This window comes from Piliocolobus tephrosceles, chromosome 11 (assembly GCF_002776525.5).
Source record: "Piliocolobus tephrosceles isolate RC106 chromosome 11, ASM277652v3, whole genome shotgun sequence".
NCBI lineage: Eukaryota > Metazoa > Chordata > Mammalia > Primates > Cercopithecidae > Piliocolobus > Piliocolobus tephrosceles.
This window is the reverse complement of record NC_045444.1, coordinates 119944695-119960200: the sequence shown is the minus strand read 5'-3', so window position 1 is coordinate 119960200 and position 15506 is coordinate 119944695. Positions and strand designations below refer to the sequence as shown.

At 37.4% G+C, this 15506-nt stretch overlaps 1 protein-coding gene across 4 annotated transcripts in view; it reads left to right on the top strand.

Annotated features, from left to right (window-relative positions):
- Positions 1-15506, top strand: part of USP40 (ubiquitin specific peptidase 40) — a 93572-nt gene that overhangs the window by 41753 nt on the left and 36313 nt on the right. For all 4 annotated transcript variants that reach the window (XM_023188589.2, XM_023188587.2, XM_023188591.1 and 1 more), the window contains 6 exons: positions 772-1091; positions 3405-3528; positions 4805-4862; positions 11621-11674; positions 12456-12544; positions 14468-14554. In XM_023188589.2, coding sequence (XP_023044357.1) covers positions 772-1091; positions 3405-3528; positions 4805-4862; positions 11621-11674; positions 12456-12544; positions 14468-14554 — 732 coding nt within the window. The remainder of the gene's footprint in view (positions 1-771; positions 1092-3404; positions 3529-4804; positions 4863-11620; positions 11675-12455; positions 12545-14467; positions 14555-15506) is intronic.

Sequence of the window (15506 nt, the reverse complement as noted above, 5' to 3'; positions counted from 1 at the left end):
TGACTTGGGAGGCTGAGGCAGGAGAATCGCTTGAACCCGGAAAGTGGAGGTTGCAGTGAGCTGAGATTATACCACTGGACTCCAGCCTGGGTGACAGGGCAAGACTCCATCTCAAAAAAAAAGTCATTGTAATGAAATTTTATTCAGCCTATGTGAGGGCAATTAGATATTAGAAAACTACTGAAATGCTTGATAAATGTTAGACAATCAGTGCTAGTTGTACGTCAAGGAGACATTTCTTGAGTGCCTCCGTTATACCAGGTTGTGTGTCAGATGCTAGGTCAAAGGCCAGTCAGTTGATCTGTGTCCTTTTAGGCCCTCATTGTGTGAAGAACTGCACCATACGTGCTGGAGTAGGGGTCTGTGCATAGTGCCTGTGGGAATTTAGAAGAGTGAGGATCTATACTGACTTGGGGAGTCGTTGGGGTGGTTTGGAGGTGGACAGTGAATTTTCCATCTCTAGAAGGCGGTCAGGAACACTTCAGCCACTCTGTGAACTGACCTTGGCCAATCTGGCTTCATCACCACCCGTGATAACTCATAAATCTCTATCTCCAGTCTATCATAGATTTCTTCTAAAAAAATAAAAGGTAGATAAGAACGTTTCAAAAGATCTGAAGTTGTTCCTTTGATGCTTAACAGACATTCGTGAAAATTTTATTTTACTTGGAAAAAATGAGGGTTGTTCTCTAAGAGTAATCTTTTACCATGTTATGTTGACAATGTTGGCAAGTATCAACTGTACTAATGGTTTTCTTGATATGATTGCAGGTTGGTGGAGTCCACATTCAAACAGGTATTGACTGCGAACCTCTGCTTTTAAATGTTCTTCATCTGGACACAAGCAGTGAAGGAGAAAAGTGTTGCCAGGTGATAGAATCTCCACATGTCTTTCCATCTAATGCAGAAGTGGGCACTGTCCTCACAGCCTTAGCAATCCCAGCAGGTGTCATCTTCATCAACAGTGCTGGATGCCCAGGTGGGGAGGGTTGGATGGCCATCTCCAAGGAAGACATGAGGAAGACGTTCAGGGAGCAAGGGCTCGGAAATGGAAGCTCAGTTTTAATTCAGGATTCTCATGATGATAACAGGTAACTCGCCAACAGGAGAAAAAGGATTTCTAAAAGTCATTTTAATTACAATACCACCCAGCAGAACTCTAAAGCTTTATTTTAGTGACAAGGGTTGAATGTTTCTTTATTTCTAGACATTATGTTCTAAATATTGTATCCACGAATGTTGTAGGTTATGTAACTTAGAGAAAAAAATGATGTTTTGTAAAGGGACTTTTGGTAAATGTGGTGAGAAAATAATATAAGTATCCCTGATTTTCTAGACTATATAGAGTATCAATTAGTTGGCTATAATGCAAGTTATCAAATGAATTCTGATTAGCGCTGGTTATAAAACCGAAGGAACATTCTCGCAGAGAAAATTCCTGAAAATCTTCCTGAAGAAGGTATAAACATTATGGCTAAATTGTTTCTGGATATTTTTTTTCAGGAGACCCATAAGAGGACTCATGGTTTCCTTTTTTTTTTTTTTTTGAGTCGGAGTCTCGCTCTGTCGCCCAGGCTGGAGTGCAGTGGCCCGATCTCAGCTCCCTGCAAGCTCCGCCTCCCGGGTTTACGCCATTCTCCTGCCTCAGCCTCCCGAGTAGCTGGGACTACAGGCACCCGCCACCTCACCTGGCTAGTTTTTTTGTATTTTTTAGTAGAGACGGGGTTTCACTGTGTTAGCCAGGATGATCTCGATCTCCTGACCTTGTGATCCGCCCATCTCAGCCTCCCAAAGTGCTGGGATTACAGGCTTGAGCCACCGCGCCCGGCCTCATGGTTTCCTTATAATCCCTTCTGTGACTCTTGAGAGCCCAGTTGCCCAAATAGAGCAGTTACCTGGCGAATTACCCCCATGAATCCTGCGGTCACATTTAAAGCTACATCTGTCTTTTTGTCATCTGTGTCTGTGATAGTACTTTGCTGTAGTCAATGTGTCATACACTGTAACTGCAATATTTCCATATATTGAAGATTTCAAGTTCCCTGTTTTCTCAGTGCTACAAATTTACTTAGATTGCAAGACCTCTGTATCATTATTTATAGTGGCTTTGACGCAGAGCAGCAGAGCACTTATGGACCGTTTGTTTATTTCATAGTACACTTACCACTGTTACTCTTTTGGACAGGGGTTTCTCAGACATTCTCCACCTTGTTTATAAGAACTGTATTTCCTTTATAAAAGGCAGTATACATTTATTGGGACTGGGGAAATCCCTCTTCTCACCATGCACTGTTAATCACTGTTAGCATTTGCGTGCCTTTCGTTTTAAACCAAATAATGATTATTTTGTAGATGTATCTTGCTTTCCATCCCCTCTGCCCAACCTTGAGATTTGTAGACTCTTTATAAACTGCCTTGGATGGCTACATAGTAATCTATGTAGTTTGCCTAACTGTGCTCCTAGGCAAGTCAGTAGGATGTAATGGGACCTTGGGCAAGGTATTTCGTCTTTCTCTGCTCAGTCTTCTTGTCTGTAAAATGGGGATAATAACTAGTGCCAGCTTCATAGAGTTGAGAGGATTGAAAGAGTTAAGTGTGTACAAAGTACACACAGTAAGTGCTAAATGTTTTAGTTAATGCAGTCATTGTCATGATTATCATACAGTTTTTCACTATTTTAAGGTAGTCTTCACGGAACATCTTGTGCTTCAAACTTTGTATTTGGGATTGCTAGCTTAAGGTGGGAGCTCAGAATGGAATAACTGCAATAAAGAGTAGAATTATGTTTCAGAGCTCTGATACACATTCCCAAAGAGGACTTCTGCAAGCCCATTAGTGTTTCTGTGTGAATTAGAAAGAAGGCAGCCCTTCAGGACCCTTTACTACTCTCTGTAGGAAAATGTTAGAACAAGATACTCTACTGCCGGCTGCTTTTATAAAACAAAACTCTCAAAAATTCAGTATACGATGTATATGCCATGTGTGACACTCCTTAGACGTGGCCCTTTTGTGCAGTGTCAGTCTACAGACTACACATGGCTGCCCTGTTGTTAAACGAAATCTAGATCAGGTGGGGTAGGCTCCTGGCATAGGCGCTCTTTTAAAGCTCCCCTAGTGATTACAGGGTGCAGGCAGAAGTCAGCAACTGATTGTTTACTTACGGAAGTTCTCTGTGGAAAAATGTGGCAACAAATTATGTGAGAAAATCAAAGAATAAATGGAATCATGAATATAGACTCTGTAGACTACTGCCTAACATTACCCTGCAAAGATAGCCCACTTACCATAGAGAGGACTCAGTAGAACTGGTCACCTCTAGTTAGTCACATTAAGTGACACATGCAGAGCTTTGGAAGTGATGCCTAAGGAAAGGTATTAATTTCTGATCTTTTCTTTACCTGCAGCTTGTTGACCAAGGAAGAGAAATGGGTCACTAGTATAAATGAGATTGACTGGCTCCATGTTAAAAATTTATGCCAGTTAGACTCTGAAGAGAAGCAGGTTAAAATATCAGCAACTGTTAACACAGTGAGTAGAATATAATTAAAGGTTGGCTGATAGATTTTCAGTTAACAGAATTTTATTTAGAAAACAATACCTTAATCTTTCAGAACAGTTGTCTCAAGAGACTTCAAATCTTAGGAAGTTAGCTTTTTATTTAACATCTGATTATTGCTTGTTTACCTATGTTAGTTGGCTGTTAGCATATTTCAAGAAAATACATGCCTTTTAAAGTTTCCTCCAAAGCCTAGAATTAGAATGTGGGAGTTACTTATTTAGTTAGTTCATGGAATTCTCTGGCTGCCTTGAAAATGCTATTTTCAAGGGTCTTTTCTGTATTTTTTTTAAACCAAGTATACATGTGTTTTGGTTTTGTGTTGTGGATTTCTGTTTTTAAAATTTATCTTAAATGGTTTTACATTATACTCTGTTTTTCTGTAAAGCCAGGTGTTCTTAAAAGGAACTCTTTTAGTTCTCCATTTGAAGACTAGTTTCCTTAAACATCATCTCAGGAAATACCTTTTTATATTTATGTAGTCTCAATTCATTATGGGTTTTTTTTCTATAACAAGTTGAAACTTACTAGAATGTTGTTTTCTTTTATATAAATATTATAATTTCTTAAAGTGTGTTAATATTTATACACTTAGATGAATACACTAAAGTTCGGAAGATCTAGTACCTTGACCGTAAGTGAAAGACTTTGGTGAAGTCCTTTATGACTCATTCTGTTTCTTCTTTTCACAGTGTGGGGTACTGTGGGAGGATAGATTGTCTGACATCAGTTTTACTCCTAAATTTCCAAGATTTTATATCCTAGAAAAAATTAGGTTAAACTGAAAAAGGGAAAGAATCCAAAATAAAGTCATTTAAACAGCAATTTTAAATAGTGCTCTCGGGCTGATAGTATACATTTTTATTTATGCTTACTGGCCCCACATTCATCATTCCTGACATAGAGAAATGTGATTGCCCTGAGTTTATTTTGTTGGCTTTCATGAGAAAAGTTAGTGGTTTGTCAGCTTATTGCCTTTCAGCTACAATTGTTTCTTTAGTTTTCTGTAGGTGTCCTTTCTGTTCCAATTAACATCAATTTGGTAAAAACTTAACTATGAAGATCTAAGTTTTTGCTTTTGATCTTATTAAAAAATTTCAGGGATGGAAAAATTTTAAGTAGGCAAAAACTACTAAATGTCAGGTAATTAATATCTCAAATAATTTGTTTATGCACACAGTGACAATCCTCATCTTCATCTCCTCCCGTTTTTTACAACTTAGTCATTATTTTATTTCTCTATTTCAGATGGTGTTTGATATTCGAATTAAAGCCATAAAGGAATTAAAATTAATGAAGGAACTAGGTAATCATTTACATTTGCTTTTTGGTTCTTTAATTTTAGTCTTGAATTGAAGAAAATATAGGAGAATACAAAAAATAATTTAGGGAAAACTCATATACCTACCACCCAAAATGGACAAATGTTAACTTTTTGTATTATGTTTGTTTTTGTTTGAAACATTATAAATGAAGTTAAAGTCCCCTATGTTCTCCTCCTCAGACCTATTCTTTCTCTCCTTCCCCAGATACAATGAGTATATCTGATGTGGATGTGTATCTAGACCATGTATTCATGTTGAACTATTCTGAATGTACAGTCTGCAGACTCACTATTCACTTACCATTAGGCTTTCTGTGACAACTTTATGAAGATGTAATCTACATACCATAAAATCCACTCAGTTTGAGTGTATAATTCAGTAATCATCAGTAAATGTGTAGAGTTCTGTAACCATCACCACAATCCAGTTTCAGAATACTTCCATTACTCCAAAAAGATCCCTGTACCCATTTGTAGTCGAAGCCCCTGGCAACCACTAATCTACTTTCTGTCTCTATAGACTTTATTTTCTTAATATTTAATATAATTGGGATCATAAAACACACAGTCTTTTGTGTCTGGCTTCTTTCCCGTAGCATATCATTTTTGAGGTTCATCCATGGTTTCACATGTATTAATAGCTTGTTCCTTTGTATTGCTGACTAGTCTAGTATTCCATTATATGGATAGTACCACATTTGGTTTATCCTGGACAAACATGAGTTGATAGACATTTGGATTGTTTCTACTTTTGTACTTTTATGAATAATGCCACTATAAACTTTTACACATAAGTCTTCATGTGGAGATATGTTTTCATTTCTCTTGGGTAGATATACAGTATTGGAATTGCTGGGTCATATGCAAATTTGTGTTTAACTTTGTAAGAAACTGCCATACTATTTTCCAAAGTGACTGAACCATTTATATTCCCACCAGCAATGTGTCAGGGTTGCAGTTTCTACATGTCCTTGTCAATCTGTGATTAATTGTGATTATCTTTTTTTTTTTTTTTTTTTTTTTTTGGAGACAGAGTCTCACTCTGTCAGCCAGGCTGGAATGCAGTGGCACGAAATCGGCTCACTGTAACCTCCGTCTCCCAGGCTCAAGCAATTCTCCTGTCTCAGCCTCCCAAGTAGCTTGGATTACAAGTGTATGCTACCACGCCCGGCTAATTTTTGTATTTTTAGTAGAGACAGGGTTTCACCATGTTGGGCAGGCTGGTCTCAAACTCCTGACCTTAGGTGATCCGCTCGCCTTGACCTCCCAAAGTGCTGGGATTACAGGCATGAGACACTGAGCCTAGCCATCTTTTTTTTTTTTTTTTTAGAATCAGCTGTTACTGGTTTGGTTTTGACTTTTCTTTTAACATGTTTTGAGCACAGCTTTTATTATTATTTTTTCCACAGGTTATTGGATACAGGTGGTATTTGGTTACATGAGTACATTGTTTAGTGGTGCTTTGTGAGATTCTGGTGCACCAGTCACCCGAGCAGTATACACTACACCCTATTTGTAGTCTTTTATCCCTCGTCCCCCTCCCACCCTTCCCCCGCAAGTCCCCAAAGTCCACTGTATCATTCTTATGCCTTTGTGTCTTCATAGCTTAGCTCCCACATATCAGTGAGAACATACGGTGTTTGGTTTTCCATTCCTGAGTTACTTCACGTATAATAATAGTCTCCAATCTCATCCAGGTCGCGGCAAATGCCATTCATTCATTCCTTTTTATGACCGAGGAGTATTCCATTATATATATACACCTATATACACACACACTCTTAGATATGCATATACCTATATATACACATATATACGTATATACCTATAGGTATATATATATGCGTGTGTATATATATGTATATACCTATATATACGTACATATACACACACACACAGTTTCTTTATTCACTCATTGATTGATGGGCATTTGGGTTGGTTCCACGATTTTGCAATTACAAACTGTGCTGCTATAAACATGCACGTGCAAGTATCTTTTTCGTATAATGACTTCTTTTCCTCTGGGTAGATACCCAGTGGTGGAATTGCTGGATCAAATGGTAGCTCTACTTTTAGTTACGGACTCTCCACACTGTGTTCCACAGCGGCTGTGCTGGTTTACATTCCCTCCAGCAGTGTAGGAGTGTTCCCTAATCACCATATCCACACCAACATGGCCGTTCTACTGAATGTGAATTAGTATCTTAATGCATGTAAATTTAGCAAGAACTCAAAGTCATATACAGAAATTCATTGCCTTTTTACCTACCAGCAACAACAACAACAAAATTGACATCAAAATTCAGAAAACATTTATAATAGCATAAAATATTACGGAATACTTAGACATAAATGAACAAAATATGTACAAGACCTGTACACTGAAAACTAGAAAATATTGCTGTGAGATATTTAAGAAGACCTGAATAAATAAAACAATATACCACATTCACGAATCGGACAACACAATATTCTTTTTTTTTTTTTTTTAAATTTGAGACAGAGTCTTGCTCTGTCCCCAAGGCTGGAGTACAGGAGGTCAATCTTGGCTCACTGCAGTCTCTGTCTCCTGGGTTCAAACGATTCTCCTGCCTCAGCCCCATGAATATCTGGGTTATGGGCACCTGCCACCATGCCCAGCTAATTAATTAATTAATTTATTTATTTATTTATTTATTTTTGAGACAGAGTCTCACTCTGTTGCCTAGGCTAGAGTACAGTGGTGTGATCTCGGCTCACTGCAATCTCCGCCTCCCAGGTTCCCGCCATTCTCCTCCCTCAGCCTCCTGAGTACCTGGGACTACAGGTGCCCACCACCACACCCGGCTAATTTTTTGTATTGTTAGTGGAGACGGGGTTTCACCGTGTTAGCCAGGATAGTCTCTATCTCCTGATCTCATAATCCACCTGCCTTGGCCTTCTAAAGTGCTGGGTTTACAGGTGTGAGCCACCGCACCTGGCCAGATGATATAATATTCTTGAATAACAGGATAATTCTTCCCAAATTGATTTGTGGATTTAATATATTCTTACTCAGAATCTTAACATTTTTTAAAGAAATTGACAAGCTGACTCTACAATTTTTATGGAAATGCAAAGAACTTAAAATAGCTGTAACACATTTGAAAACAAGAGAACAAAGTTGAAAGAATTACAGTATGTGATGTCCAGGCTCACTCTAGACAGTATATATTGGCATACAGGTAGACATATAGAGAGGAGGTCAGCAAACTGTGGCCTACAACCTGTTTTTGTTCAGCCAGTGGGCAAAGAATAGTTTTCGCACTAGTAAAGGGCTTTTTAAAGAAGAAGAATGTGCAACAGAGATCACATGTGACCCGTGAAGCCTAAAATATTTACGGTGGAACTTAAATAGAGAATCGAGAAATAGGTGCATAGTCAGTTGACTTTTAACGAAGGTACCAAGGTATTTTCATGCAGAGAGATAGTGCTGGGCCATTTGGATATTTGTATATGCAGAAATGAACCTCCGGCTATACTTAGGCTGATACAAAAATTAAATGGATCATACAACTAAAAGTTAAAACCTAAAACTATAAAATTCCTGGGAGAAAACATATGAGGAAATCTTTGTTACTTTATCATAAGGAAAGGTTTTTGTATTATTAAAGATAGGACTCAAAAAGCACAAGCCATGGAAGAAAAGCCTAATTAATTTACATTAAAATTTAAAACTTCTACTCTTCAAAAGGCATTTGAAAAGGCAAGCCTTAAACTGGGAGAAAATATTTGTGAAACACGTATTTGACGATCAACTTACATTCAGAATATTAAAAAAATAAAATTTGTAACCTAACCCAGGTTTAGAAGCTTGAACAGATACTTTACAAAGGAAGACCTATCTATGAATGACCAGTAAATACAGGGAAAAATGCTCAGAATCATTAGCCATCAAATTAAAACCATAATGACATCCTACTGTGCACCCTGCAGAATAAATAAAATGTTAAGTCAACCACGTGTTAGCAAGGATGTAGAGCTACTGGAACTCCCATATGTTGCTGGTGGGAGGATAAAATGGGTACAGCCACTTTGGAAAAGTTAGCTTATTTCTTATCAATTTAAACATCCACTTACCAATTCTACATCTAGGTATTTACTGAATAAGAGTTAAAACATATATCCTTATAAAGATATAAATGTTCCTAGCCCCAAACTGGAAGCAATCCTAATGCCCATGAGCAGGTAAAGGGACGGACAAATGATGGTGTATTTAAGCAATGGGATACTGTTCATCACTGAAGTGCAAGGCACTGCTAGTTCCACCACATGCAACGCATGGATGAATCTCAAAGTCATTATGCCAAGAGAAAGAAAGTAGATGCAAAAGAGTACATATTGTGTGGTTCCATACATAAGACACTTTAGACAAATAAAATCTAAGCTGTAGTTACTGAAGGCAGATCAGGATTGGGAGAGAGGAAGAGGGATTGGCTGCAAATTGGCACAGGGAGTTTTAAGGGGGATGATGCAAATTATACCTCAGTTTGCTGATGGTTACCAGACGTTTATGTACTTATCAAACTATTAACTGTACGCTTAAAACATGTATTTTATTATAAGAAAATTATAACTCAGTAAAGTCCATTATTAAAAGTCATTGGTTTATTAAAATGCATAGTTCACTGTCATCCCCTGTAACTTGTCTCCCTTCTTCCACTCTTGCCCCCCTCCAAACCGTTTGATCATCGTCAATACATGTGAATTAGATCCTGTCACTCCTCCGCACAAAGCCCTTTAGTGCTTTCCATTGCACTTAAGTTAATTCCTTAACCTAGCCTACAAGAACCTGCACAGTTTGACCGCTGCTTAACTGTAACTTTGTTGTGATCTGCTTTTATGCGTATTCACAACTCACTTACCATGCTGACTTTTCTGCGTTTCTCAGTGCACAAGCTCTCTTTGACCCCCAAGACTTCTTAGTGCTCAGTCTCTTTGCTTTTAACTTCAGCTGTTTATTTGGTCTCATCTGAAATGTTCCTTCTCCTTCCATCCCTGACTATACAATCCCAGTTAATTTTGCTAATGTACTCTCCTAACACCCTGTCCTTTACCTTCATAGCATTTATTACTGTAGCTGCCCTTTTATTTCTGTTATTAACATCCACCTCCCCCATTAGACAAGGTTCTGTGAGGGCTGAGTTTACACTGCTTTGCTTACCATTGTATTTCCAGTTTCTAGTACAGTGCCTGGCACATAGAAAATACACAGTAAGTACCTGTTCAGTGAAAACCAACAGATTTTAAAGAGACAGTATTTTAAAAGCACTTTTTAAGTTGGGGAACTCTTTAAGTCAATTGTTTCCGTTGACAGGAGGTTTATGTGAGAATTGTATGCTAGCCTCATATTACTGTAATACAAGATATTTAACTCAGGAATCACAGAAAGAGATTCTGCTGTGGTCTAATAAAGTTAGAACTTATAAGGCTCATACTATTGTTGTCTCTTCAGAACACTCAACCTTCCCCCACCCCTCCAATTTACATCCTACTTTTTAAGAATTTTGTTTGAACTGAAAACTTGGTTTGCCCCTTCCAAGCACCAGGGGATCTTCTAAAGCAAGAATCTGTGTCCTCAAACATAGTGCATGCTGGCCCATTTAATAAGCATAAAATCACCTAACATATTTTAAATATAAGCAGTCCGCTTGTACTGTTCTGATATGCAGAAATTTCATTACTATCATTTAGTTATATAACATCAGTCCCCCAGCAAGATGGTTAAAATTTCAGCAACCATGGTATATGGTATATTAACTGTAACTGAATAAAGTACACACTTGACTGCCAGCTCTTCAGGGCACAATTCATCACATAAATAACACATGTGCACCACAAGCAGTAACCAGTAACTTCTTTCAAGTTTGTTAGTGGTTTGTCGCTGCATGTACGCTTCACTTCACTTCACTACACAGACAGCAAAGCATGTAGTTGTGTTGCCTCCCTTTCTCCCAGTGCTAAACCCACCATGACATTTTACAAGAATACATAATCAAAAGAGGGAATTGGCCAACAGAGAAGAAAGTACACAAAGAAACAAAAGTATACGGAGTTATAGAAGCAGCAGCAACCTGTGGGAATGTTGACCCTGCTGTCACTCAAGCGACTCTAGATATTGGAAGCTGATCCAAACTTAGAAAGGAATATGACAGTTTGCTACAGGACAGGAAAGATGTCACTCCATATTATAAGCTATACAATGAGAAGAAACCAAGCCCTGTTTAAACTACTCTTCATATGTAATTTACAAAGACAGAAAACATTTTAATTCTCAAAGATTCTAGTATTTTAAATTATAATATAAATATTGGTTTTACTGTTTTTTCCTTTCCTAATATATGTATAATATTAATAACAAAGAGGGTTTTAAATGTTACAACAAAAATTTTTAAGTGTCGTGGAACGATTGTAATTTTTCCATTGATTATTAAGATTGTTTTGCACAGTTTCACCTGGTGCTGTTAGTCTTGCACTACTGTGTAAAACAAAGGCTGCCTGTACTTATTTTGGGGGTTTTTCTTTGGTTGTTGGGGGGTTTTTGTTTTTGTTTTTAGCTTTCTGTAGTTTTCTGCTAATTAACACAATAGAGCATCTCTCTTTTGTTTTCTGTATTTGATGCTGTAACCAGCTTCCTTTTATTTTGATAATATGATGAAGGTTATTAATTCCTAGCTCTCTAAGAAAAATACTAAGAAAAATAATATTCCTTTTATTTATAGCTGACAACAGCTGTTTGAGACCTATTGATAGAAATGGGAAGCTTCTTTGTCCAGGTAAATCTTTTTGATAACTTTCAAAAGGTGGCTTATACTCATCTGTCTTTCTTGATACTTTAAATAGTGGCCTCCAATACCTAATATTTAAAAATTACCTGTTGGAAACTGATTTATAGGATGTATTTTCATCCAGGTATCTTACCCTTGTATTACAGAAAATCTTAACCAGAAACAAACACTTCTGTTTTCTAAATGGAACACTGTTCTTTCTGACTATCTGATTCTCATTTTAGTCGTGGGTTTGATCTAGTTATATTTTTTCCAGCTTTATTTTCAAAGTTTTTCCATTTGCTTTGCTAATTTTATTGTGATACCAATTATGAAATAAAATCTTCAGTTCTCATCTCTATCAGCTCTTACCTTAGATTTAATTTAGTCGTGGATGAGCCTAATTATTGATGGTAATAATAATCTCAACTTTAAACTTCGAAGAAGCTGGTTCTTCATTTATGGATTGATTTGGATTATCTGGCTTTCAATCCATATAAACAACAGCTCTTCGAGCAAGTCATTTTTATTAAGTAGGAAACTAGACATTCATAGCTTCCTTTTAGCATTGTTATGTAGAAAACAGGAACAAAATACCCTAGAGTATGGAAATTGAAAATCAAACCTAATCATAGTGCATGTAATCCTTTTGCCTGAAGTGCAACTCATTTTTCTTCTTTCTTGATATTCTTGATTTTCAGAGAAATACTGATTTAAATATTTTATTTTTCTTAGAGAGCTAGGAATTAATAATTCCTAATTATCATCATGTTATCAAAATTTTTTTAAGTGCCAGACAGCTATACTTTGAAGGAAGCAGAATTGAAGATGGGAAGTTCATTGGGACTGTGTCTTGGAAAAGCACCAAGTTCCTGTCAGGTAAAATAAGGTCACCTGTTTCAAAACAAAATCAACACTTCCATAACCAGAATTATAACTAGTACCTTAACTACTCCAGTAATATTGTTTTTCTCTAAAAGTGTTTTTTCTTAAATGATACATTTTATTTTAGGATTACATCCTTATAGTTCTAGATGTTTAAATATAAAATATTACGCCAAAGCATATTTATGTTTATTTTTCTTTTTTTTTTTTTGAGACGGAGTCTCGCTCTATCGCCCAGGCTGGAGTGCAGTGGCCGGATCTCAGCTCACTGCAAGCTCCGCCTCCCGGGTTTAAGCCATTCTCCTGCCTCAGCCTCCCGAGTAGCTGGGACTACAGGCGCCTGCCACCTCGCCCAGCTAGATTTTTGTATTTTTTTAGTAGAGATGGGTTTCACCGTGTTAACCAGGATGGTCTTGATCTCCTGACCTCGTGATCCGCCCGTCTCGGCCTCCCAAAGTGCTGGGATTACAGGCTTGAGCCACCGCGCCCGGCCATGTTTCTTTTCCTATGAAGATTTTGTGGTTAAAAGGAATCTTTAATGTTGAGTGGCCACCACTTTCAACCATTATATTTCCTAAGTTCTAAGATACACCTTCTTTTTCCCACGTTTTAACATCTGTGAGATTAGGTTGCATCTTACAGTCAGAGGCGTTCTGTAGTTATAGCTAGCACTGGTACAGAAAATAGTAAGTATAACAGTCAGTACCATTTTAGGTTTAATGAAACACAGTTTATTAATTTTGGACTTAATTACTCTCTGCACTAATATAATAGTCTGAGAGCAGCCTCCCTTTTCCTTTGTCTTTATCAGTGTCCATTTTCAGTATAAAACACCATCAGGTTTGACCTTTGCCAGAAGCCATTTGTAAGAAGCTAATCAGCTTATTACAGTGCAGAAATCATAAGGATATTCTTATTGTAAATAAGAATATTTACAATATTTTACAATAATTTACAATATTACCCTGTAGCAGGGTAATCTGGATTCAAATCAGGTTGTCTGTGGTTCCCAAATTCCCTTCATTACTTTACCAACCAATTCCCCCTTAATTTGCTTTCCCCTGAACTCTAGCAAATAGTAGTGCATGACAAGCTGATAGGAGGGAAAACATGACAAGTGAGGCTGAGTTAGAAAGGAAAAGCAGGGCTATAAGGAACAGAATAAGAGATCAGATTTGTATTTTTCCTGTGGAGTCTTGAGAATTTTAATATTTGAATTGCTTGGCAGAAAATAAAATCATAACCAAGTGACTCAGAAAAAACTTATTAATGCTAATTGTGTATAGTAATTACAAATTCCTTTTGGGAGTGATCAAGACAGAGATGAAGATCCTAGTAGAAGAAATAGTGTATGTTGGCTAGGTGTGGTGGCTCACATCTGTAATCCCAACCCTTTGGGAGGCTGAGGCGGGTGGATCACCTGAAGTCAGGAGTTCAAGACCAGCCTGGCCAACATGGTGAAACCCTGCCTCTACTAAAAATACAAAAAATTAGCCAGGCCTAGTGGCGCACACCTGGAATCCCAGCTACATGGGTGGCTGAGGCAGGAGAATCACTTGAATTTGGGAGGCAGAGGTTGCAGTGAGCCAAGATCACTCCTCTGCACTCCAGCCTAAGCAACAAGAGCAAAACTCCATCTCAAAAAAAGAAAGAAAGAAAAATAAGTAGTGTATGTGAGAGACATTTATTAAGAGTAAAAAACATTGATGATGAAGCAAGTTTATACTTCTGGGTAGGCAAAATTATTGCTTAAATTGTAACATTAAGTAACTAATCATAGTCATATTTTCATATAAATTGGGATTTTTTGTTAAAGTTTCATGGGCCCTTGGCTTTACATTTTTGAAAGTAAATAATACATTCATTGGATTTTTAAGTTCAGATTAAATTGCATTTACACATCTGTCTTGGTGTTAGTTGTTCCTGTTTTTTGCAATGGGGAGTGACGTTCAACCTGGGACAGAAATGGAAATTATAGTAGAAGAAACAATATCTGTGAGAGATGTAAGTAATTTTACCTTTTGTTTTCAGAGGCTGTGTGTGTTTGTATGTTTGCTGTGAGGAACAGTGGTATCCTGTGTTAAGATTTGGAGATCCTAAACTAGGCCTAATATGATATACTTCAGAGAATTATATGTACTCACTAGAGGAATTATTTTATTTTGGGGGCTTGAAAATTGGTGAACTAACTGGATTTTTTTGTTGCTGTTGTTAGAGTTTGAACTCTGTCACCCAGGCTGGAGTACAGTGGCATGGTCTCAGCTCACTGCAACCTCTGCCTCCCGGGTTCAAGTGATTCTCCTGCCTCAGCCTCCTGAGTAGCTGGGATTACAGTGACCTGCTACCACACCTGACTAATTTTTGTATTTTTAGCAGAGATGGGGTTTCTCCATGTTGGCCAGGCTGGTCTCAAACTCCTGACCTCAAGTGATCCACCCGCCTCGGCCTCCCAAAGTGCTGGGATTATAGGCGTGAGCCACTCCATTCAGCCTCTACTGGAAATTTTAAATGATTACAATTTTTTTTCTTTTTATCAATAATACTTTTTTATTAACAGAAATGTTGAATATGCAGGAATTGATTAAAAGAAAAAAATGAAAACCTCTCATTATCCTTTATGCTACCAATATTAACATGTTGGCATATTTTTTCTAGTATTTATATACAGACACAGTGGTATGAATGTTTGTATATATGTGTGTATGTGATAAAGTGAATAATTATATTGCTGTTATTGAGAACTTAGACCTTTAGTATTGGAAAACAGAGAGACAAATAAAATCAATGTGGTTTAAAAAAAAAAAACCTGTTCTCCTGAATTTGAGATAGAAAAGTCTGCATGAACTTCATATATTTTTTCTTTTTTCTTTTTTCTTTTTGAGACGGAGTCTCGCTCTGTCACCCAGGCTGGAGTGCTGTGGCCGGATCTCAGCTCACTGCAAGCTCCACCTCCCGG